We start from the raw sequence: 26,643 nt of genomic DNA on the forward strand, positions 1-26,643 counted from the left end.
TCTATACAGGGTTATGGTGCAGCTAGAGCCTACCCTGTCAAGCAATGGGCACCAGGCAGGATACACCCTGGAAAGGACGCAGGTCCATAGCAGGGCACACACAGACACAAACATACATTCACTCCAGGGCGAATTTTCCCCTCAAGTGCATCCAGCAATATTAATTGATTTGTTTGTACAGATATAATGCTGCTTGGTGTTTAAGAACATGGTCTATTTCTTATATCAGTCTATTTTGAATTCTAATTGCCTTATATAGAAGACCTAATTCCTGACTAATGTTTAGGAGCAAAATCTGGCAAAAGGGCCTTTTCTATTAGATATTAAAATACTCCCAATATATGAATCGAATAGATGAGTAAGAAATAATTAAAGACATTTCCTCAACACTTTATTCCTTGAGAGAATTAGACATTTTGCATACCCAACTTCGAAAATAATCTCATTGTAATGCCCCAGCATCAAGAAAACAGAGACCTCATTTCAGTTTAAAAATATATTCTCACTTTTTCTAAAGATCTGGATCCTTTTCTCTATGGCAAGAAATTCCACAAGAAAGGTATCAAAGGAAACACTTTTCACCAGTTGTACCACAAGCCTGCTCAGAATTCATGTACAATGAGCTTTGTTATAATTGCCCTTGTAAAGATGAGGCTTCCTTTGGTTACTCTATTGCTGAAATCACTCAGATGCATAATTTAAAGGACTTTGTGTTTTTTACTGCCCATGCTCACTACTCAGTAAATGAATAACATAGTGTATTTGTGAGCACAATCATAATCATTCAATTGTCACTCTTTAGGATGCAATCACTGTTAAATTTGAGCATATCACAAACTGCAGTGGAAATAACATCACATTCTTAAACTGAATTAATCTTGTTTGCACAGCCTAGGAAGAGCTCTCTAATCACAGTAGGTGCTAAAGCCAGAAGTATAATAGCCTTGTCTGTCCTTCTGCCACCTCTGCATCTGTTAAACACCACTCCATTTGTTAAGTCAGTCAACACTGTGGTGGAGTGCTAAGCTTTATCTTGCTTTCAGACATGCCAAATGGTTTAAATTAAATGGCACCTCGACATATTGAAACTGGCCTTGTATCACCTCTGGAGTGAAATGTATCCATGAATGGAAAATTAGTTTAAGTTATTGAAGGAAATCCTCTCACCATGATATGTGGAAGCCATTTAATTATCAGATAGGTTTGAGGGTTAAATTGGTTTTCTATTATTTCTATTATTCTATTCTATTCTATTATTATTTATATATACTGGGCCTCAAAGGTAACTTATGCAAGAATGTGCTTTTGAAAAATAAAGAGCTTGTTATTTTGGATTTTGAGTAAATGTTTTGGGTGTCATTTTGATGAATTGATCAAACTTCATGACAGACTGTGATACAACAGTGACACTGAAAGTTGCATAAACACTACATTTGTTAGATTACTGAGAGAATAGATTGGTCAGGGGTGATGAAGTGACTTAACCTGTAGAAATTCAAGTCGGGTGAAAGTCAAGAGAGAAAAACACAAACCCAATATGCTCTGTTTATCAGGAAAACAATGCTTTTATATAACTGGGATGTTGGACACTGGACTAAGTTACCTCAGGTGGAGACTCCAGCTGTGAAGCTAGTTCCTGTTTATCAATGAATCAAGGTTTAGTTTGGCCACCCTGATGGACAGCAGTGAGTGTGCTGCAGACACGCAAGACAATATGCTAATTGTTGTGTACAACAGACCAATCAGTAGAGATGTCCAGGTGTGATAGTCTGTCAAGTCTCTAGGCAACTTCACTTGCGGTAATTGATGGCAGGCTGACTGCATGGTGCTACATTGATCAAGCCATTCCTGACCCCATGATGCTGCTCTTCCAGCAAGCTCCTGCTGAGGTGACAATATTCCTGCATGACAATGCATGGCCTCATACTGGCTGTATAACAGCAGCGTTCGTGTGAGATGAGAATGCGGCAGTAACGAGGTGGATGTCCTCCTCGCCAGAGGTGAACCACATTCAGGATGTGGGGGATAAGCTGGGACAATGTGTGGTATCCAGGGTGTGGAGACCAATGAACAGGCATGGGCTTGTCCAGCCTCTGTGAGAGGAAGGGGACCGAATTCCACAATGGAGCGATAGTCCCCTTGTGCAAAGCAAGTGTTACAGATGAACAGCTGGCATCAGTTCAAACGGTGGACATGTACACCACTTGCCTGGAACTTTCACAGTAGACCCCACTCCAGTTTCCATGTCTGATAAATATTAATCAGCAAAATGAATTTGCCTCTGTTTCGTGTGTTCGATAAAATACCCGAGAACTGGTAGAAAAGTGATTTTGTCATTTTCCTCAAAATGAGTTTGTGAATGTATTGCAAGTGACAAGCCTCTTTTAATGCTCAATATACATTTTTTCTATTAAACATCTATCCATCCATCCCTGTGCACTGTGCGTTACTGAATTTAACTTGCTAATGTCCCCTACTGTGCTTACTGTTAATTAAAAAATCTCACTTAACACCAAGCCAGATGGACAGTTCTTTTAGTCTGATTTTAATACTCTTACAGTCTCCACACAAAGCCTTATCAAAGTCTTGATCTTTCTTGATAACCTTCTTAGGGATGGTTAGGAACTATTAATTCAAATTTAAAAAAACCTTATTTCAGTACACAAAGATGACTCATGACGTCTAATATGGACTGTAAAATAGGTTTTTGCATTCAAATTAAAGTTAATATTCTATTTGACCATATTCACGTGTAACCTGTCCTTTGCATTTAAGGATGCTTGTTTATTTAAAATGAACCAATTAAGAATAAACATGTACTTTATCAGTAGAACCAGGACAATGTGAACTGTACAGCTTTTAAGGGTGTTCTGATGATACTGATAGATCTGGGAAAAATGATATATTTTATTATATACAGTTTATATAAAAGTTAATGTAGCAATTGTTATGTCATATTTAATATAGAACAGGAAATGTTATTGATTCTAGATAGATGTTGGCTATCACTGGAGTTTTTGTTACTTTGGACTGTGCCTACGTGATGGTTTTGTGCCTGTAACTATTGTTTCCAGTCCTGTTAAAGCTGAACACCAGCTTCACTTTAAGCTTCGTTAGGCGTATAGCCAGAACATAAGGACTTTCCTGGAATCCTTCAAAGGCATACTTCAAGGTTTTCATTAATTTAAAACAATTTGTATGAGACATTATATAATTACTTATGCTTAAGCTATTTAAGAAGTGTACTTAACTAATGTACAGGGTGAATATATATTAACTTTATCATTTGGGTGTGTTTGCAGGATTTATTTCCATCTAAGCAGTTTGAACAATTCTCTACTTTAGACAGTGATCTAGATAATGTTGTTTGAGTGGAACTGTCAGAACACAAATATGCATGTGTACAGTGTACATGCAGAACTATGATGTGCACTGCTGAGAATGAAAAACTACTGTAAGCAGTTAGCTTAAATACAAGTTAAACTCCATCTCCAAAGAACAGAGTTAATGGTAATGAATATTGGGTGGCACATGGTGCAGTTTTCTAGCATTGCTGGGACCCTGGGTTCTATTTCAGACTTAGGGTGCTATCAGTGTGGAGTTAGTATGTTCTCCCCATATTCATGTGGGTTTCCTTTGAGTGCTCTAGTTCCATCCACAGACATAGTGGTAGATTAATTAAGTAGAGGGAAACCGAACCGTGGTGTGAGTGTGTGTCTGTGTCTTGTGTGCCCTGTGATGGACTGGTGTCCCATCCATGGTGTACCCTGCCTTGTGGCTTTTGCTTGCCGAGTTGACCCTGAATGGAAGAAGTGGTTAGGAAATGAACGGACAGTGATGAATATTTGAATTACCATTGCGTGTAGGAAGGCAATTGAATTCCATGGCTGTATGTCCTTGATTATTCTTCACATGAAGTGACACTTTTGAAGGTATTTGAAAGAAAAGTCACTGTTGCAAAGTGATGGTGCACAAGCAGGAAACACAGAAAAAAATGTTGATAACTGCATAGACGCAGACATAGTAGAAAGGGGAAAAAACGCTTCTGTTTTTCAAAGAAGGCAGAAGTGAATGATTTTCTAACCAATACTGAGGTCACAATTGATTTCAGACCTCACTGTATCATAGGCCAAATCCTTTGATGAGACAAGGCTTGAACAGGCACCACAGTAGAAAACATTGGCCAAAAAAACAGTGTAGATGACTATGAGGAGAGAAACAGTAGGAAGGATGTCAGACTAATGAGTCAAGAATAAGGCTCCTGTTTGTTGTTGGGTGAAGCTTTGGAGTGTTTTGCTGTTGTGCAGACATGTCACATAATTCACACAGGGAGGCAGCTTTGGATAAAGGGCCTGTTATTGAACATGATAATACAGACCCTCAAGATTCTGTCAGAAAAATGTCCATTATTTATGGCTGGAAAAGGAACACAGCTATTGCAGCTAACATTGTGGTTTCCCTCATCACCTGACCTGAACCCTGTTAAAATGTTAAAGAACCACATTGAATAGAGAGTGAAAAGAAGATTGCAAACAGTATATTTTCTAGACTGGTGACCAGGAATCCTTAACTAAAAATAGACAAATAAATAACTAAATCCTTGTGGCAGAATGCCTAGAGAAAGTGCAGCTATGATTGGAGAAAAGGTGGGGAATTTAATGATAAAATGTCAAATTAATGACAGAATTGTTTATATCTACTGGATATTTTATCCAGGTGACCTTATAAGTTTGCTATCCACTGTACATGTATGAAACCACATGAATTTTTTTGGCAATAAATCAAAATGGTTTTATATATTGTTGCTTTAAGGAGCTTAAGTTTCCTCTTACAAAAGAAGATAAGCTCTATCCCCATGAGCTTCTTAGCAACAAACAATTCATTTGGTCTGATTGTTTGAAATTATCCGACAAACCGCCACACATTAAGAGTACAATCCAGGATTAAGGTAACTGTCAGCATGGAAAACCAGCTGAACAAAGTACAGTTACAAAACTGCAATATATACACTCTGTAAATGTAAATGTCACTAATGTTCACCAGATTTTTGCGCAAGGGTTCAAAATTTACTTGTGATTGTGCTGTTAACATATTCAGGACTAAAACATGGTTTCGGTGTGTTTCTATCAAAGTGGCTTAAGTGTTGTCTCAGCACCCAGGAGACCCAGCCAAGCTGCTTTAATCTTCATAGTAAATCTATCAAATACTCTTAATCATTAGGCTACTAGGTTAGATTTTTAGGCCTTTTAACTCCAGAAAATCCTTCCTGACAGCTACAATGCTAACTTTTAAATGGATATTGAGTACTGTGTATCATATGCACTTAAAAGATTTGAAAAAATTAAAGATACATATAGAATCATTTTATTATTATTATTAATAATAATAATTATCATCATCATCGTCATCATATTTTTATCTTCAACTTGTCTTTGCACTGTTCTGTTAACAGAGTAATTTTCTCTCATTTTTTAAAAATTACACAGAACAGCCAGATAACAAAATCCCTATTCTCCTCTAATTTCACTGATGCAATTCTTTGTATTGTACTATGTGAGAGACAGCATGAAGCAGCTATAGATCAGTGGACTTAGAACCTTTCAGCCTTATGTTAGTACCTTAGTAACATATGCTAGAATAGGTAACAGGTTGGAGTCCATGCACTGGAGCGACTCATGTAACAGAAGGTTTCTTCAAACAATATAAAATCAATTTCTCAATAATGAAACCTCTTGGGGATTTAAAGTTTTAGCAATGTGCTCATAAAAACTCTGAACTTTGGAAATTAAACTCTGTATATTATTAGCCTTGATCCTTGATTAACTGCCCCCCATCAAACTTCTAAAATATCTATAATATATTTTAGAATATAATAAAATATGAATGATACTAATATATTTTAAAATATAAGATATTTGGGGGTGCTTAAAACTTAATGTAACCAAACTGAATAGTTTTAAATATAGGTTACAGCTCATATGATCTGTACCCATTGAAAATGAAAATGTCTCAATCAGTCATTAAAAACCTTCCCCAGAAGATTACCATAAAATGCCTCAGTGAAAAGCAGCTGTTTTTTTTCCAGATCAGTGCACCAAGTACTGAATATTGACAAAGTGTACTTTTCTTGTTTTTGGAATTTTAGTCTAATGGTGATGTAGAACCAGAATCCAGTCCTATCTAATTCTGCCTATCTAGTTGTTTCTGGAATTTGAGTTACAAAATTGTAGTAAAATGTATACCATTTGTAGTAAAACAACCTGGGGAAGACAGTCCAGTGGTTGGTTTGCCCTTTCTTCACATAACATGTGTGATTGGATCTAGGAAAAACCTTCAAAGTATTTTCAAACTTAAGATAAGATCACTTTATTGGCCATATACAATTTCTTGCACTAGGAATTTGTCTTTTCGCATACCCCAGCTTGCTCTCCATGAGGCACACAGACAGGGAGAGAAGCTTGGGGTCAGAGCACAGGTTCTATAAAACAGAGAACAAAAGGAAAACATGGCACTGCTGCATAATCTATACAAACATATTCATACTGCATACTTCGTTATCTTGAAGGAGATTGCAACATATACCATTAAAATTGAAATCTCTGCTAAATTTTTAATGGAACAACTGTATTAAAACTCTAGCCATCTTTCTATTATTTGTATAAGTGAAGTACAGTATGTTATTGTTCTTTTCTAGTCTTTTTTCTTATTATAGATTATTTGTAAGAAGGAAAAGAGGACATATGTTTTCATTTCTGCAAGAGTGTTACAACCTCTTTATGTGGATTGGTGTTTTTTCAGATGGTGTGTCAGACACCTTTACCAGCTTGTCTGTTCAGATCGCCTAGTTAGAACAAAGTATGCGCACTTCTTCTACTGTTATAAATTGGAAGTTAGCACGTACTTTCTAAAAAGGTAACACCCCCGTCTCAATTACCCTTCTTCAGTACCAGATGAGTTCCACGTATCACTGAAAATCCACATTTAAAGTAGTCTATATTTAAGGCGTAAAATGGAATCATTATAATCTTTGTAAATCAACGCTTTGAAGAAGCGAGAATATTAAGTTTGTTTTACAAAGAGGACAAGTTGGCGTAACACAGAATTTATTTTTAAATATTGTCAATATTTGTAAAGGTTCAAGTAAATGGTTATTTAGCGCTGAAGAGTAAAAAAACAACGTTTAACGTTTGAATTTCTCTGCAACTCGCACACTGACGCAGATTCCCTCCAAAAGAATTGTGTGATTGCATTCTGATGTAACAGCATAGGCCAAAAACATTTTTAGACGTATGAAAAGAGACAAATTAAAGATATGGAAATATATGGTATGAAACAGATCACTTTTTTTTGTTGACTGAGATTATTTGTTCGCACAAACTACTGTGAAGCCCCGAGTCAAACTTGGACATAAACGCGATGGTGCACTAATGAACAAGAATACTTGTTTTCCCGTTGCATTGTAGCACATCCTAGAATACCCTATCACTTTCATGACAACTAAGCATATAAGCTAGGTATTTATACTAACAGTTCAACACGTTAAGGGTTTAAATCAATGCGATTTGCTCTAACACGGGTTTTTGGCAGATGGCAGGTCTGTATCCGCATCCTCCTCCAGTCTAGGCACAATGCCGACGTTCTGGAATCTATAAACGCCTGCTGCTCCACCAATAAAGCAGAAACGCCTCTCGCAAATCGCATTTTAAAAAAGCTTATTTAAAATGTATCCTCTGAATTTGAATTACCCTCTCAAAACCAGGATTTCTTCTATTCTAATATTCATTTCTTAAAAATGAGTAACGCTCAGATATTCCAATGTTCGCCTAGCGAGGGTAAACTATCTCAAAGACAGTATGTTACAGGTACACTTTTACTGCTACCAGGCAAATAGGTCAACAACACCACCATGCCCACCACCAACGATAATGATAATCGTAATAACTATAAAATGATCATGATGCTGACAGACGCACCAGTAGTTCCATAAAACTTTAAGCACTTCCTCTGAAGCTTTTACGTGCGACACTTTTCCTAACGCCTAACTCGTGATTTCCATCCCATGGCTAAACGTTTGTATTACTCGTGCAATGACACTGTTACCAACAAACAGGATCCAGGCTCCTTAATCTTTAAATCAGATTTAAAGAGCAGCCAAAAGGGTCATTATTTAACTAACAACCAATCAATGTGTTGTTTTGTTGCTTGTACTTAAGGTATTTAAGTCGCTGAGCATATTTGCTTAAATCATTGCTTATTTCAGTTTAATTAATCGGAAAGCGACAGAGTTAAATATGTACTTTGCAGAACAGCACTGACAGCATTCGTTGAATAATACATCTAGTTTTGACGCCATTCCTCAAGCATGACGAACTTCGTCATGTAAATCTTTACATTTTAGTTGTGTCGGGGGTCTAAGCGAGGGTACCAATAAACAAAACATCTCCAAATGTTCTGCATTTTGAAGCCTTTTGTATAAAACAAAAGTTGGGTGACAGAACCAAAGGGCAAACCATTTGTAACCCAGAAATTTCAGACGGGATCAGCTCCATTTGTGTCACCAAGCGCAGGTCATTGGTCAGTGTCCCAGCTCATTTGCATAGGGCTGGTCATATATCCCATCCACTGGGCCAGCTGCAGCACAACCGAAGACAGCGGTGAAGGGCTCGCATGGCAGTGACAGCTTGAGATTAGAGTCATTGTCCAGTGACGAGGGGATTTAAACATTATTAAATCGCGGTCTTTTTTTTTCCTGTAACAGAGATGAGTCACAGAAAGTTACACCTAGGAGGGTCCTCCATTGTCCTCCTTGCTTTGCTTTGTATTGCGCAAAGCAAAACCGTGAAATATTTTACCTATGAAGAAGACGCTCCAGGGACAGAGATTGGAAACCTGTCTCGGGATTTGAAGATCGATCCAGCGGAGGACCCCCAGACGAGCTTTCGCTTCATGCAGAAAGCCGGCTCCTCGTTCATTCGAATGAGAGAGATTGACGGGCTCTTAACCACTGGAGAGAGGATCGACAGGGAGAAGCTCTGCGGTCAGTCCCCACGGTGTCTCATCACCTTCGACATCATCTCTTTTTCCAAGGAAAAGTTTCAGCTCATTCACGTGGAGATTGAGGTGAAAGACATCAATGACAACTCGCCGCAATTCCCGCACAACGAAACGTACATTGACATTTCGGAGAGCGCCGCAGTGGGAACGAGATTTCCACTGGACATAGCGGTCGACCAGGATGTGGGTCCGAATTACATTCAGAGCTATCATATCACATTCAACAGTCACTTTGGCATTGAGGTGCATAGCAGGGAGGACGGAGTTAAATTTGCGGAGCTTGTGCTGCTGAAAGAGCTGGACAGGGAAACAGAAGACTCCTACACCCTCAAGGTGTCGGCTGTGGATGGAGGGAATCCGCCAGCTTCAGGGTTAGTGACTGTTCAGATCAAAGTGCTTGATTTCAATGACAACAGTCCTGTCTTCGAGCACAGTAAACTCAAAGTAGAACTGTATGAGGATGCGCCCGTGGGTTACCTTCTGTTAAAGCTGAACGCCTTTGATCCAGACGAAGGTAAAAACGGGGAAGTTGTCTATGGGTTCGTAGACGAATTATCTTATGAGATCAAACAGGTTTTTCAAATAGACCCCGCTTCTGGACACATCACACTAAGAGAACAAGTTGATTACGAGAAGAAGACAACGTATGAGCTTAATATCCAGGCTTACGATCTAGGGCTTAATTCTGTCCCTTCTACCTGCAAGGTTATTGTGGAAGTTGTAGATGTAAACGACAATGCACCTGAGATACGTATCAAACCGATGACTTCCATGAACGACGGGATCGCGTACATAACGGAAGCCGCTGCTGAGGACAGTTTTGTTGCGCTGGTCAGCACCTCCGACAGGGATTCCGGTGCTAACGGGTACGTGCAGTGCAGCTTGCAAGGTCACTGGCACTTCCGACTGCAGCAGGCCTACGGCGACACCTTCATGATCGTGACGACCGCGGCTTTAGATCGAGAGAAGACAGCAGAATACAACCTGACCGTGATAGCCGAAGATCTGGGGTCTCCTCCGTTCAAAACCATTAAGCAGTACACTATAAGAGTAGGTGATGAAAATGACAACGCTCCCCTTTTCGGCAAACCTGTATATGAAGTTTCGGTGAAGGAGAACAACGCCCCGGGTTCATACATAACAACTGTAGTGGCCCGCGATCTTGATTTGGGACACAATGGCCAAGTCACTTACAAACTCATTGATGGAGATGTATTGCTGGGATCTCCCTTATCTACGTTTGTTTCTCTTGACCCGGTATCGGGCGCCTTGTATGCTGTAAGGTCTTATAACTACGAATTAATTAAGCAAATTGAAGTGACAATTCAAGCTAGCGATGGTGGGTTTCCACAACTAACAAATACGGCGTTAATCAGAGTTAAAATAGAGGACCAAAATGACAATGCACCTCTTATTGTTCATCCCATTTTGCAAAACGGCTCTGCAGATGTGCCAATACCGTACAATGCTCCGTCTAGCTACCTTGCTGTCCAAATCAAGGCAAGAGATTCAGATGAAGGTGTTAACGGTGAGGTGTCTTACAGAATTTTAGAAGATCCGAAAATGCTGTTTTCTATCAATAAGCAAACAGGTGAAATTTATTTAAAAAACGCTCTAACATTTGTTTGTGGAGACATGCTCAAAGTAAAGATTGCAGTAAACGACAACGGACGACCCTCTTTGTCATCCACTGCTACAGTACGCTTCCTTGTTACAGAAATGCCCCTTTCAAATGATCAAGTAGTGCTTATGCTGCCCTCAAGTGTTGACACACATTCTGAGATGGACGTCTCACTCATCGTTATAATCATGCTAGGCGGCGGTTGTGCTGTATTGCTGATCGCTATTATAAGTGTCGCCGTTTCTTGCAAAATTAACAGTAGAGGAAGAAATTATGCAGCCAAAAAGGACTCTAGCCACAGAATATTTGAAAGAAACCCACTCTCAATGCATAGTCCACATGGCTCATCTATATTCATTGGATCACGAGTTATCGCCAGCGATCAAGTTGCATCCTCACGGGACGGAGATGTCTCAAGCTGCCTGTACGAGGAGGGAAGCGAGGATTCGGAAACTAGGGTAAGTATTGTCAACAACAACAACAACAACAACAACAACAACAACAATAATAATAATAATAATAATAATAATAATAACAATAAAAATAAATTCTGACCTGTGTATTTATCTTTCAGGTTTTCCTACCCAACCGTACCTTCAGTCCAAAACATTTCGAGCCCGCCACCCTATGGCATGATGAAAAGTTCAGTTTACAACTGAGGTAAGTTTCATAACTGCACAGATGTGCCAAAAAGCCATTAAAAGTGACTCCAATAAAAAGTAACCAAAAAAGAAACAAAGAACGAACCCATAAAATGCACTTTTTTCTTATTACAAAAAATATTTGAAAATCTGTTGTGGCAACAGTTTAACAGTTGTCTGCCAGAGTAGTAATGTAACTAGCGGGAATCAAAAGTAGGCCTATTTATCTCCACAATGGAGACAGACACTAATTATTCATTTATTTGTATTTGAAGTGGTATTGGGAACACAGATCAGCTGAGCGTAAAGGACAGCGGTAAAGGTGACAGCGACTTCAATGACAGTGATTCAGACATCAGCGGAGAAGGATCGAAGAAATTCCCCACCACCTTTAATCCGCGGCCCAATGGTAAGGTTCAAAATCCCCGTTTTAACGCAAAAATCCGAGACACAACATTTTCTAGTTTAGTCAGACTTTCTAACACAAATTTGAGAGCACGTACATTTGTTCCAGTTCATCGACACTGAAAATCATTTAGTGATACAGTTAATAAACGTGCATCTGTTAAAATATTTAAACAATGTACATGATTCTTTGAACTGTTGTATAACAACCACTGTGGAGGTTGCTCATATCAACAACATCAAAAACATCAAAAATAATATACATTGTGTTCTGTTTCAGGTACAACTCAACCTCCGCTCAGCAGAAGTGCGGATTCTGGAGAGAGATACTGTGTGATCCCGACTCACGCAAACCTATCTTGTAGGAATGGGTACACAATTTCATTTTCTCAGGCACCCGCATACAATCAGCAGCCTTACCCCAGTTCCTGGAGAGACTCGTGCTATCGTACAAACATCCCCAAAACGAAAGGCTTGTTGCAGGCTATCCCCAGGACAGGAACGCTTCCCGCTCAGTTCTGTCACCATGGAGCAGTCACCCGCACAGCCGACATCGAGAAAGTGAACGATTGCCTTTCCGCACCGACACCTTTGTCTGAGGTTGCGACTTCATTTTAAGTAAGTGACGTTTTGGCTGCAGAAGAAAACCCCAACAACCTGAGCTGAAAGTGAAAAACGGAAGCCAAACACTTTTCTGAACTAAGGACAAAGTAATAGGAAACGAAAACACATATTGCACCCTAAATCAGAAGTGTTTAACGTTTGTTTTTTCTTTGTTTCTCCCTTCAAAAAGTTTTTGAAGGAGGAGGAGGCACAGTGTTAAAATGACTGGATGTTATGGGGAATCCGACTGAAAAGGTCCGCTTTTTATTATATATACTGAGTCGGTCTTTCACTGTTAGAAAAGTGTTTGCGTGTACCTCACAATCTCAAGTACGTCTCTGAATCATGCAAGTACGCAGGTAAAAGTAATCTACTCTTGGAGGCTGTCCCTGAACTATGTGTTTCCTCTGTCTTGAGACTGTATATAAGTGTACAATATAGAGTCCTAACCGGTATTTATAACGTTTGACGTTGAAAATGTTTGTTTCACCGGCGAATTACGCTATGCAAAACAGTATGTAAATATTTGCACTGTATAACTGTTGTAAATAAAAACTTATCTATAATTTCTATTTGGTTTTCTTGTCTTTCCATTTGAATGTTACTCTGCTTTAAGAGTGTTTATAAAACCGCAAAATGCTAATAATGTATCGGTATCTTTTAGATTGTGTGCATCATAAAAAATCAAGAATACTAAAATAACCAAAGCACCCTCACTTCACACACACTCTTTAATCTTTATGTACAGACTGCGATTAATTTTCAGGATAGGAGTTATGTATGGGAAGATAAAAAGAAGAACTACAATCACGTTTCAAACTATAATTCCCTCAGTGTGAGACTACTATAGTTTTATGAAAAGTTATTTTTCTTTCTGGTTCTCCCATGGGGTTTAATCAGTACTTTCAACATCCATTTCTTTTTCAAAGAAAACGGCTGGGTTATCCTTTACACAGCTAACAAAGCATATTATTAATAACCCAGGGAAGTATTTGGTCGACCGACGAAATACCTAATATACGAAAAAGAAGTGAAAATTACAGGAACAACAACATTTTATAGGAGATAAACGGGCAGACACAAACATCTGTTTGTTTACTTTGATCTGTTAAAATCTCACTATATTATAATGTTCTTTAAAGTCAATGCAGAATGAATTCATAGTCTCAAACAATTGCTAAAACTTTACTCTTGTAGTTACTCAAGTAACCAAAAAGTACACCTTTATTCTTAATTTAATTTTTTATTAATATTAAATAATAAAAATTAATTATTGCAAATATTTTTCTCAATTTCAAAGTAAAACAAGTGAAGAATGGGGAATTTTATAACAGCACCTCTAAATCTTTTCGCCTCTGTTTGCAGTTGTCTAAAAGATAGTTTTGAGGCTGAAGGAACTGAACCTCTTTAGTCCTGAACTGAGAAGATCACAAGGAGACCCGATACAAGAGTTCAAAACCTTTAAGGGACTGACAAAGTCAGCCCAGGGGATCTCTTCAGAATGAAGAGTGAAACTCTAATCAGAGGGCACAAGTAGAAACTATGCAGAACTGCATTTAAAACTGAGAAAAGGATGCACTTCTTTACACAGCGGCTTGTGGGAAGATGGAACTAGCTATATTTTTGAGGGTGAAACCCTGGTTGCTTCCAAGAAGTGGCTGGATCCTCGGATCACTTAGCTGCTATCTACCAAACAGGCATTCTTTCATTACCTCTCTAAATCTTTTCTTATGCACTAACATTTACTTCTACTGCTAACAGTGATTTGTACTACTAACAAGCCAAGATCAACCAAATGACTGAAAATTCAGTCTTTTTTTTGCTTCTCGTTCTGATGGCATATGATAATTTTGAAGAAAACCTAAATTCATGTGAAAATTCCAAAATTAAGCTTAAATATATCACTCATGCATTAACCATGTGTCTTGTGTCATCACCTATTACTGTTCTAGAATTCACCTATTATTGTTACTGTTCTAGAAAAAGCCTGTTCTATTTTTTCTCAAATAAGTAATTAAGAATTACAATGATCGAATTTATTATTTGATAAAATTGTAGCTCCCTCTAGTGTTACATATATTATATACAGTATAAGGCAATACTCATCATAACATGTTTAGAAAGAAACAACACCAGCAGTGGGATTTAGACTCCGTCTAAAATAACGTAAGCAAAGGAAATCCAACACAGCGTCTATACATGTATCACAGCAGGAATTTCAAAGAGGATACTCTGCACTGCTTTTTAAATCTGCAGGATGTTATTTAATCGATTTCTGACTGCTGATTAAAGACGTGTAATTGCCTGTTGTTAATAGAAACTGAAATGTTTGAAACTCTTCAATGATGTAAGCTACGGGTATTGAGTTATGAAGATGATTTTGTTGCTGAGAAAGATGCAGAGAGATTGTGTTTTACGCTTAATTCGCAGTGAGTCCCGATACCGGTAAAAGTTTTAGTGAATACGAGCCCTATCTCTTTAGCATCTGTACGTTTTTGATAACGGAAGACCAAAGACCATGCCTCATTACTAGTATTGCCTCCTATTGCTGAAGCACTTCTTTTCCAACGGTTCTGTTGAAGACACAGATCTCATTTACTGGGTTAAAACATATAAGAATGTCTAATCTTGAAACCTGTACAAAGCACGGCATTTTAATACAATTACGCCCTCTTCTGGTTGGTGCGTGAAATAGTCACATGGTTATCAGTTTTTCTCGCACTGTTCTGACCCAAAGGCTGCGAAGAAGCAATAATATTTTGCAGATACGGCCAGTTGAACTTCAATTGCGAACTTTACATGTCATTTTGGGCTTCTCATACTATAAAAAGATGGATTTAGCACCATTATTGGACTCAATCCAGTGGCCTACTTCAAAATCAACAGTGAAACAGCAACTAGGGGACATAAATGGATAGCAATATGAGTAATGCTATTTTAATATGACACTGATGTATGACTTTATTTGTGAGGAAGGACATACTGAACAGTATATAGTACAAAAAAGTAGCAAAATGGGGACTTTACATTAAACATCAAACATATTAATAATTAATAAGTTATAAATACAAATATTAACAAAAAGACTTTCATGATTCAGAAAACAAGGGGCAGAATTATTTACAGAGAGAACCAGACAGAATAAAAAAGAGAGCACTACATTGCTAATCACATAATGAATTGTTTACAATATCAACCCACAAAAAGTAACTGAAAATAAGTGCACCAATGTGCACCATCCACCTGCAACAATACACACAACACACACCAGCTATCAGTGAGGAGGAGAACAGAGTGATGAAGCCAATTCATAGATGGGGATTATTAGGAAGCCATGACTGGTAAAGGCCAATGGGTAATCTGGCCAGGATGCCAGGGTAACAGCCCCACTCTTTTCAGGAAACACCCTGGGATTTTTAATGACCACCAAGAGTCAGGACCTCAGTTTTACATCTTATCTGAAGGACAGCACCTTTTTACAGTATAGTGTCACTATACTGGGGCATTAGGACCCACACAGACCAAAGGGTGAGCACCCCCTGCTGGCCCCACTAACACCACTTCCACACCAACCTTATTTTTTCTCAGGAGGTCTCCTATTCAGGTACTGACCAGGCTCACACATGCTTAACTTCACAGGGGTTGCCAGTTGAGAGTTGCAGGGTGATATTGCTGCTGACTGGTTGCTGCCACCTATCTCCTTTAATTGCTATTAACTAATAGATCACGGGCTCTAAATCAACTGTTTCTTTCTAAAAACTAGAGTGTCATCTTGCACAACAGTATTGGGTATCTTGTTCCAGACTTCCAAAACCATTTGCAAAAAACATAAACAGACTCCCCTTAGTTACTCGCCTCATCTTATTTAGAAAACTTGCAAATGAAGATAAGGGAGACCAACCATAATGCAATAAATTAAATGAAAATAAATCAAAATAATTTAAATAAAATTTAACCTTCCAGTATGTTTTTGGGTTGTGGGAGGAAACAGGAGCACCCGGGGGAAACCCACGTGAGCACAGAGAGAACACACACACTCAACACAGATAGCACCCCAGGTCCAGAATTGAACACAGGGCCCCGGTACTGCAAAGCAGCAATACTACCCACTGCTCTGCTGTGCTGCCCTTAGTCTTAATTAATGCTTCACTGAATAATGTGAAGAAAACGCAAGGCCAATAATATTTTAAATCATAATGAGATGGCCTATAGCTTAATCTTAAGAATAATAATATTTGGAGTATTTGTTGTAAAAGGACATTGATAAGTTCTTTGCCATTGTCCATTAACTTTTTGGTTGTATTCCAGTATGAGATCTATGCCAAATTCAAATCTTAGCATGTGATTGATTGCATTAGCATTAACTGCTTATCAAGTTAATGTGCATCTTAATGAACTGTAGCTGAAGACATCATTGCCATTGCAATGTTAAATGAGGTTGTTTCTCTTTCTATGTATAAATTGTTTAACGTTCAGCGTTATTCAATTGGTAAAGTGCTCACTTCTCCTCCTGATTTGTTTTGTAGTGGGACTGTTGGCTTGTAACCTGCATAGTGACTAACACTTCAGTGAAGGATGAAGTGGGTCCTTTTCTTATGTGTGAAGTCTTTCCGAATCCTCTGGGATGAAAAGCCCTAAACAAATGAATCAATTATTTATTCATTTTGTTTAAAAATGTGCAATGTATACAATGTAATTTCAAAATCTATGTTAGATGCACAATACAAACTTTGTTTTCATATATTGAAAATGATTGTTTTTGGAGAAACAAAATACAGATTCCATTACTGCTTTAAAGATACCAGAGGTAGTTTACATCTACATTTTTCAATTTTTCTTATCTCTGATTTTGTGTTTTTGCTGAGGTGGAGTTGCAGCATAGGCTGAAAATTAAAGCATTAATTCATACCTAATGAAAGCATCAAGGTTTAAACCAGGCAAAAAAAAATGCTTGAGAAATGTTTGAAAACTGAGATTTCTCAGTTTTGTGCTTTTTTTTACTTCAGGAATGTCATCCTCTTGTGGAATCGAGGCTAGTGGCAGAACTGAACAAATTGAAGACACCTTTTGATATGATTTGTACTCAATCAGCCTGTAATGTTTGTAGCAGTGTGGTGACATTTAATTAAGGTGCTATAAACTCAGTAAGGAAATGGGGGAAAATTAGATTTGACAGTATTTTAGCAATTCACAAGCTTCGCCAGAGTACATTCATCACCTCTAAGGTACATTAGCTTTCCCAATACTTGGCTGAAAATTAAAATATGTTCTCAATAATAAAGTCACTCCAATCCTCTGCCAAAAAGCGCGCATACTTCTTCCTTGCCTCTGTATTCGACCTCTCTCAAGAAGTCTTTCTTTGCAGTAATGAAAGAAAGCATATATGGGTTCCCCCAGGCTTAAAGTATCAATGCTGTCCGCTTGGAAATTAAAAGAAAGGAAAGAAAAATGAAAAATACCCAGAAGTCAGGGTACAGACAGAGTATAAGTTTAATTAGTTTTCTAAAGATAGTTGCCATTTTAGAAAAGGCTCCTAGCTCAAAACCTTCAAGCCACATGACCTTGGGATTCAGGATTTTTCTATTTATTTAATGAACAACATGTTATTGAAACAGATCAATTAGAACACAGAAAGGAAAATATTTTTAATTGAAAATTAATTCATGAAAGTAGAATAACAGTGCATTGGTTAGCAATGCTGGGGCTCTGGGTTCAATTCTGGACCTGGGGTGTTATCTGTGTGAGTTTTTACGTTCTCCACAAATCCTTGTGTGGGTTTCCTCCCACAATCCAAAGACATACTGGTAGGTTAATTGGTTTCTGAGGAAAATGGTCCCGGTGTGAGTGTGTGTGGGTCTGTGTCTGTAAGTACCCTGAGATGTACTCCAGGGTGTCCATTGCTTGTCAGGACAGGCTCCATCTTCTCTTTGGCCTTGGTATTGGAAAGCAGCTGGAAAATGGATTAATGGAAAGTATGAAATCTGGATGGTGCATTTGAGCCTTGCTCCCTCAATGATGACTACAATACTTGTGAACTGCTTGAGGTTTTCCAATAATACATAAAAGTGTTACAGACAACCTGGCTGTGTTGTTATATATGCCTATGCATCATGGCAGATCATTTTGTTGTACATGCTAAAATGTTCAATGTAATTTACATTTAATTTAATATCTTAATTGATATAATGCAGGTCAAAACTTCACTTGGAGAATTTTCCTTTCCTACTATCGGATTCTGTCACTTGTCATGTTCAGACAGCTTATACTGTACATTATTATAATCCACTCTCAGGAATTTGACACTCCAAGTGGGAAATTACTTTACAAACAATTGTCCATGGGTGACCTGTCTTCAGAGTAGTAGGAGGTGCACAATAAACAGTATCTGAAAGTCAGAATTCTGAGGGGCAACATAAAATGTTTCTTATAACATTTTCTTTCTTTTTTGCATTGCTGCCTTAAACTTCTTGGTTTGCTAAACTATGATATTTCATTTGTGCACACACATGAATGTATCACAAAAATAATAAGTTAAAAAAGTAAGCACAAATTAGTGTGACCATCGATATCACATCCATTCTATAGGTAGACAGATGGTTTTCTGAAATGATAACTCATAGAAAATGAAAACCTCTCAGCTCATGCCTTAAAGATTGAACAAACAACACTACCATGGTGAATTTGTTCTACCAATGCGAAAATGAGTTCACTGTTCTGATTTTAATATTTTCATTCACAGTTTTGCTCTTAATATTTCGCAATAGATGCAGCATAATCAAGAATATTCATATATAGCAAACTGTGTGTTCTGTACATGTAACCCGAACAGCCAGTCAAAATGGAAGAAAATTACCATTTCATCTTTTCATCTGCAAGCCCACGGAAGAACCAAAGGTCTGTATGTTTTGAGCATGAATGCATCACAACAGGTGCACTTACCCTGCAGTTGCTCTGGTGCAATTATGGTACATCATGTTCCTGAAGACTGTGTTTACATTTTAATGAACAGCACAATATCCTGAGCGGCTGTGACAAGCATGGCTCTGCCCCTGCTGGGATTCGATCACGCCCACATACAGCCATCGCCAGCTTCAGTCCACACAAAGCAGCTCCCCAGGCAGTGGAGAATTCTGCTAAGCCAAAAGACCTCACTGTGGGAGAATGAAATGATTTCCAGTAACCCCATCTTCTGTTATCAGTTTAGTGCCAAATATTCTCACCCTCTAAGGTTCTCCTTTGTTGTGTAGGCTTCTCCTACACAACAAACACAGCAACTGATGGACAGTCCTATTGGATCCTAATCAGAGCGCCAGTGTGGAAGGTTCTGCTTTGCACCCACAAACATAGCCACTCAGGGGTACCTCCAGCTTCAGAGATCAAAGCATCACACTCCAGACAAGGGAGAATTCTAGAATATCTACACTATCCAGATTCTAAGGGGGTGATATTGCTTTCCTTATGTAACAAGCTCAGTGCTGTATGAGCTGTGATACACGTGCATTCTTTACACCTACTGTGTGTTTCCCAAATTCTGGTCCTGGACAAACATTGTCTCTTTTGGCTGCTGCTCCTGCTGACTTGCTTATAACAGAAAACTGGATTTCAGTTTGGTATTTGGGGCCTTTTTGGATATTTGCCTTCAGCTCTCAAAAAAGGTCAAATGGGATTTGGAATCGGTTTCAACACTGCACCAATTTCAAAGTTTCTGAACTGCCCTTCAGGAGTGCTGTGTGAAATGTAAGCAACTGAGCCTCTGCAGAAGGGAAAAGATCTCACTGTGGGAGTGTCTGTTGCAGTTTCATTCTCATTGGTGTTTGTTCGTCATAAACTGATCTATTAGTAAGAAACAATGGCCAACAACTGGAGAAGAGACTGTGTAAAGTTCTGTGTGCTGAAGTTGTTGGAGACAGGTCTCTTGAAGTAATTGGGGTATTTCTGACACTCAATACTGTCCAAGTCATAGAAACAGGTTAAATGAAAGACTAAACAAGCAAGTAGATCAAATATGTCGTCAGTCAGCACAGGAGATGTAGAGCTCAGACAGAATGAAACTAGTAGACACAGTGTTCCTCCAGGACCAGCGCTGGGAATCACATCATTACAGTGCAGATGTGCACTTTATGATGTTTGGGTGCAAAAGACACGAAGATTAAGAAATCCAATTAAATAATTTGCAATGTTAGATTAAGTTAGAAATTAAAACAATTAAAATAGATTGCTAATAACCTCCTACATTAGACGTCTATTCAAAATTTATAAGCCTTAAATGTTTAATTGAATCAAGTCTCCAAATTGAAACAACCCATGCATAAATTAATTATATAAAAAGTTATACTATGAATCAGGCTATTAAAAATGAGTATGAAAAGGAAATTAATTGCACTAGTGATTCTATTAAAAGTGAATAAAAAATTATATTAACCAGACATTTAAATACAGTATATTCCTAAATTCTAAAGGTTTTATGCAAGACAGGTATAACGGTTTACAAATTAACTGAAAATTCTGTGTAAGGCAACACAGGACTTTGGAGGACTGTAAATACTTGAAAATGAATGCAGTGCTGTTTTGACAATGCTCTGCTTTTATGCCCTTGCTCTGACAATGCCTGGTCTGTCTGAGTTGCTCCTCTGTGTTGTGTGCCTGGTTCCCATCATGGAGGGAGGCTGGAACAGAGGCAGTCAGTACCAGGATTTGTGTCCTGTTCTGGTTGTGTGAGTGTGTGAGTGAGTGCATGTGGCCTGTTTGTCACTGGGCACAGTGTTGGTGCCCTGGGTGGAAACTGGAAAGTCTATGCGCAGGCATTCGTCAGTAAAACCTAAAAATTCACTCCTGAGCCTAGACTCTGTGTTCATCTTTCCAGAGGCGTCCCTAGATGGTCTGTACTCGCTCCATTTCCATTTCAAACTTTATTAAACGTTTTGGCAGTCCCACTTACGCTTCTCAGACAGGTGCAATAGGTTAGTGATTGCAATGGTCTTGATTTCTGATTTGAGCACAGGCCTTCCAATTTGATTGCTTTACTGGTTATGTGCTCTGATGGGTCTCCAGGCTTTGTGCTCTTTTGTCTGAATTGGTTTGCTGTTTGGTGTACAACATATCGTCATCAGGAGAGCATTAATTATTATCTGCCTTGCTTATGGCTTTGCAGCCTTTACAGGCAAATTAGATAAAAAAATACAGAGGCTTCTGAGAATATGCAAAAATGTTTATGACTACTAGGTTAAAATACAGGTACAGGCAGATTGGCGACTGACATTTTTCCAAGACTGGGACTATCATATCAAATAGACTCAGATCACAGAACACAGGGAAAGCAATCAAAGAAGCCATGCAGTTGCTGGGGGTGAAACAAAAGTTTCACATTCCTTACCATCCTCCAGCTCAGGAGCAGTGGAACGTAGTAATAGGACTATAAAGATACAGTTAGCAAAGGCAGTTCAACAGAAGGAAGGAGTTGGCATCAAATGCTGTCTGCAATTATATGGAGTTTGAGGACAAGCCCATCCAAAGCTACTGGACTGACACCTTTTGATTGAAGGCCAGGATGTGCTACGAGGTTACCAGGGGATGCACCCTGATATACTGATGAGATACTACACTGTTCAAAGAGCGAATACTGAAATATCACAGGATTTTAAACCAATCGGTGAGACAAAATCACAGACAAGTGCGTGACAGACAGGCTGAAAAAGATTAAAAGCACAGGGAACAAGAAGCAAGGGAGACTTCGAGAGCGGAAATAGGAGAGAAAGTGTATGTGAAAAGTCAGGTTAGAGGAAGTTTATATCTGAGATGGGATCCAGAACATCTGTCTGCATTAGGACTCCAGGTGAGATATTGATCTCAAGTTGAAATTGCCACCAGATTCAAAACAACCCAAGGTGAGTCAGAATAACTTACCTCATTATATTTACAGGTACAAAAAGAAATCTCCAGAATGAATGGGTTGAATGAATGATTACACACATATTAATCTGTCTTTGTTTTTCAGTTCCTGATGAGTAGTGTGGAGGCAAGTTAGCTAACTGGGCACTGAACAGACAAGCTCGCATTTGAGACTGTTCAGAATAGAGTAGGCTTGGGAGGGTGGAGAGTAGTGCTCTTTGGCAACGTGGAGAAGGCTAGGGCATCGAGGCCCCCAATCCAGAAGGTAAATAACTCTGTGTGCCTGACTAGTGGGCAACGTGTGGAGTTAGTACAGACAAGTGCGGCTTACAAGGAGACAAGCCTTCCAGGGTGTTGGCTTGGGGCTCGCTCACACAGTGTAATCCAAACAATCCATATTGTAAATGAATAAGTTCAAGTAGATAGTTGCAAAGGAACATGTAAAGGTTTATTCCATGCTGAAAAGAAAAGAGACACAACGTTTCAGCCGTCGAGCCTTCTTTAGGTGTGTGGAGGTACATGTTGTAATTGTACCTGTTTAGTGGTATGGTAAGATTCTACGGTGAAAACTCATGCTGATTCTCTCATGCTGAGTTAAAGACAGAGATGACCAAGATGACTATGGCAGTAAAAAGCAAAAACAATGCTCGGGGGTAGACGCGACTCTGGGTGAAGAAGGGTTAAATGCATCTGCATGCTAGCTGTGTTTGCAGTGGGTGAAAGGGAGACTGAAGCATTGTTTTTAATATATATCTTTTATGCAACACCATAGTAAACTAAAAATGATTGCTATTATAACCCTTGTAACTTTATGCCTGTACTTGAAGCACCGATGCCCTTGCATCTGTAAAACGCTGTTTATGTTTAAAACACTTCTTTTGTTAACAATATGTCCTTGAGATTCTGCCATAATGTGTAGACGGCAGGTAGCTGCAAATTAAGTTTTCGATAACAGAAAGGCAAGAAAGGAAAGTCATGCAGCTGCTGGAAGAGGGGAGCTGTGTGGGAATGAGAATTGTAAATTCTGTGATCTAGCTATAAAGAGAGCTCTGCCAGGGGAAACAGGCAAAGAAAAAGGAGAGAAAACTTTTTCTTCCTCTCATGATGCTGCAGGGTGGCTTAAGTTCAGCTGAAATAAGGGCCTGATGATCGCTTCACCTCTGTAGCCTGGACTCTGATTCTTTTCCCATTCCCCTGAGATCTACCCTCACCCATCTGCCTCCATCCTCTTACTGCTGTATTACCTTTTTTATTTTACAAATCTTTTTTTTGAAGAAAAGTACAGGGGTCACCTAACACTTAGAAATTAAACATGCTGTATATAATATCTTATTTTGATGTTCTATAAAAATTAAGTGGTTGTTATGAGGTTACATTTTTCCAGAAAAATATACTGACAAAATCTAAATTCAACAGTTTCTTAGCAGTTCACCACTACAAGGGTATTTCACATTGTGACCATAGGTGACTCGTTTTCATTGCTTTTTATTCTTGAATGTATGGCTACATTTTAATATGCCAAAATAAAAAAAAAAACTGATCATGATTCTTATGTACAAGTAATAGGTTTATTCCATGCTGAAAAGAGAAGAAAGAAAACACAATGGCATGTTTCTTCCTTTGCAGCCTACACATGCTGACGCAGCTACCCACCTAAACTACAGTAAATCATTCTCATGTATGCATACATAAAACAAATATAATTGGTGAACATTAGAATTAAAAAAAAAGAAACACAATAAAAATCATCGCTAAGTGGAAACTAAGACACTGTTCTGACTTTTGTTTCAAAACTGGTAATAGTGTGATCCATTTATGTTTCAAAAATGATTTCAAGTATGATGGTGGCCCAGTAGCGCAGTAGCGAGCACTGCTGCCTTGCAGCACTACGGCCCTGGGCTCATTTCCAGACCTGAAGTGCTATCTGCTTGGAGTTTGTATGTGCTCACCATGTTCCTCCAGGGCTCCAGTTTCCCACCACAGTCCAAAGACATACTGGTAGGTTAATCATTTACTGGAAACACTGCCCTTGGTGTGAGTTTGTGTCTGTGTGTGCCCTGCATTTTTCTAAAACACCCTAAAATATATTGGTTTAAAGCTTTAAAGTCTGAAATTAAAATATCCCCAGGTATACATGCATTACAAATAAAAGTGTAGATATTTCCTTAAATTTGTCCTCGGTACAGAATGTTTCATATACAGTATATGTCATGGCACTGTATTAAAAATAATTTCAGGCACCAGGTGGAGCCAGAGTATTTCTTAATAGATCAGTGAAATGGGGTGTTTCCTGCCTTTTATTAATGAAAATAATAAAAAAAGTCATATCATACAAACTACACAGTGCAGAGCATAAAATAATAACAGGGAGCACTTGCATTGCGTTTTGACAGATGATACTTTTTCTGTTTTCATTTGATTTTGTAAGGAAGTGAATTGACTAATTTATATGAAATTGTATTGAGATTGGTTTTTTGAACCAGGAACAATTCTAAATGGGTTTTAGATTATATATAGTATTGTACATAGGCAGTGCCTTGTACTACAAAAGCATCCCATTTTGTGAAATTACAAAATGATGCCCACGGATTGTTTTAAATTAACATTGATTCAAAATCTGAATGTACAGTACTAAGTAAAGACATCCAAGGGTAAGCTAAAGAAAAAGTCCACAAAAGAAATTATTTTTTTTATTGTGTATTTAGACCCATGATCTCAATTTTTGTGGAAAACACCTTTGACAAAAATTACAAGTCTTATTGAGTGTTTACGAACCTTGTGCACTGGAGTTCCTCTTGACAGATTTGCTTCTGCTCTCTCAAATTACTTGCAAATTGCTTATTAACAACTATTTTAAAATCTTACCACCAATTCTCAAAAGGATTCAAGTCTGGATTTTAACTAGATCCCTCCAGAATATTTATTCTTAAACCACTCCAGTGTAGCTTTGGCCGGATGAAAGGTGGATGTTTGCCCCAGTTTTTTGTCTTTGGCAGACTGAAACTGGTATTCCTCTAGTACTTGCATTACTTTGCTTCATCCACTTTTTTTAAATATAGCAAGTTTCCAGTCCCTTCTGAGGAAAACCATTCCCACACCATGATGCTGCCCCAATCATGCTTGACTTCAAGGGTGGTGTTGACCGAGAGATGTGCTGGATTCTGTCCGCACCAAAAATAAAGGAAAGCATGTAGACCGCAATGTTCCAATATGGCCGCATCTGGCTTCAAAATCTTTTGCCACATTTTTGCAAGATTATTCAGGTGCATGGTTGCAAACTCCATTCAGGATCTGAGATTGGTCTTCTGATCTGCCAGACAGGACAAGTTTGTGGAATGACTGGGATATTGTTGACTGATGCGCAATGTTGTTACATGTCAGTCACTGAACTCTATTGCTCTTTCCAAATTATCTTTGACCTCTCAGTGGCATCCCTCATTATTGTCCTCCTTGCAAAGCCACTCAGTTTGGAGGGACAGTTTGATCTAGGCAGTGTCACGGATGTCAGAAGGGACAAACCATGGAGAGGCAGGAGAGCGGAAAAAGACCCATATGCGTAGCGGCGGAACGGGGAAAAAGCCCGGGCTCAGCAGTTCAGGAGTCGAATAGAAACCAATGCCCTCAGGCAGCGGACGTGGGGCGACCTGGATGCTAGGCGGGTTTCAGGACATCCGAACGTCAATGCTGAGCAAAACAGAATAAGTGACCCGGAAATATATAGTCCCAGAGAGGGAGACACCAGAAGGAGAGCAAAGGACAGGAAACTAGGAACAGGACAGAGTAGGAGCGCCCTCTGGCTGCAGAGGGCGTGACAGGCAGTGTCTGGGTGGTATGATACATCTTCCATTTACTGATGATTGAGTCGACTGTGCTCACTGAGATATTCAGAGATTTCAACATTCTGGTAGACTGAATTTGAATTATTGTACACAGACAGAGTACATTCAAATAACTGTGACGTGCCATGCCTATTTTATGCATCTAAATTAATTTATGTTTAGACAGAGAAACTGCAAAAGGTTTGAACTTACACAACTTATTCTTTAATTTTTTTTATCTACTTAGTTCTTTACTTTTGTTGCTTTTGAATATATGTAGGTTGTGTATAGAAAAAAAATATTATTTGCTAATTCTAAGTGTCCTAACTGCAAGCTTTCAAGCAACAGTGTGAACATTGTGCTTGGGTCTGAATATTTTTGCATGATACTGAATACAAGTCTTAAAAAATTACACCAAAACCTCATTACATGTCATTCATACCTAGCACAATCAATGGTATACTGTACAATGTGTATATAAAAAACAGAAATGGTTGCCATGGTAATCTGTAGTTAATTTGGTATTTTTGTCCTTTTAGCCTATTGTGATAGAATAAAGTGTTTTGCAGAAAGTGTGATAGGATGTATATTTTCTTTGTTTGATATATTTTAA

At 38.6% G+C, this 26,643-nt stretch overlaps 1 protein-coding gene and 1 long non-coding RNA gene across 3 annotated transcripts in view; one reads left to right on the forward strand and one right to left on the reverse strand.

The window, feature by feature from the left end:
- The window catches only part of LOC148676119 (uncharacterized), a 33,499-nt gene extending 21,230 nt beyond the window's left edge, over positions 1-12,269 (reverse strand). For both annotated transcript variants that reach the window (XR_015925951.1, XR_015925948.1), the window contains exon 1: positions 12,142-12,269. This is a non-coding gene — a long non-coding RNA (uncharacterized LOC148676119). The remainder of the gene's footprint in view (positions 1-12,141) is intronic.
- pcdh8.1 (protocadherin 8, tandem duplication 1) lies at positions 8,643-12,894 on the forward strand. The gene is made up of 4 exons (XM_088603037.1): positions 8,643-11,133; positions 11,250-11,335; positions 11,592-11,725; positions 12,002-12,894. Exons 1-4 carry the CDS (start codon positions 8,761-8,763, stop codon positions 12,337-12,339), a joined length of 2,931 nt encoding a protein of 976 aa, XP_088459163.1. The 5' UTR covers positions 8,643-8,760; the 3' UTR covers positions 12,340-12,894.
- The last annotated feature ends 13,749 nt before the right edge of the window (positions 12,895-26,643 follow it).

This window comes from Lepisosteus platostomus, chromosome 2 (assembly GCF_059453375.1).
Source record: "Lepisosteus platostomus isolate fLepPlt1 chromosome 2, fLepPlt1.hap1, whole genome shotgun sequence".
Lineage (NCBI taxonomy): Eukaryota > Metazoa > Chordata > Actinopteri > Semionotiformes > Lepisosteidae > Lepisosteus > Lepisosteus platostomus.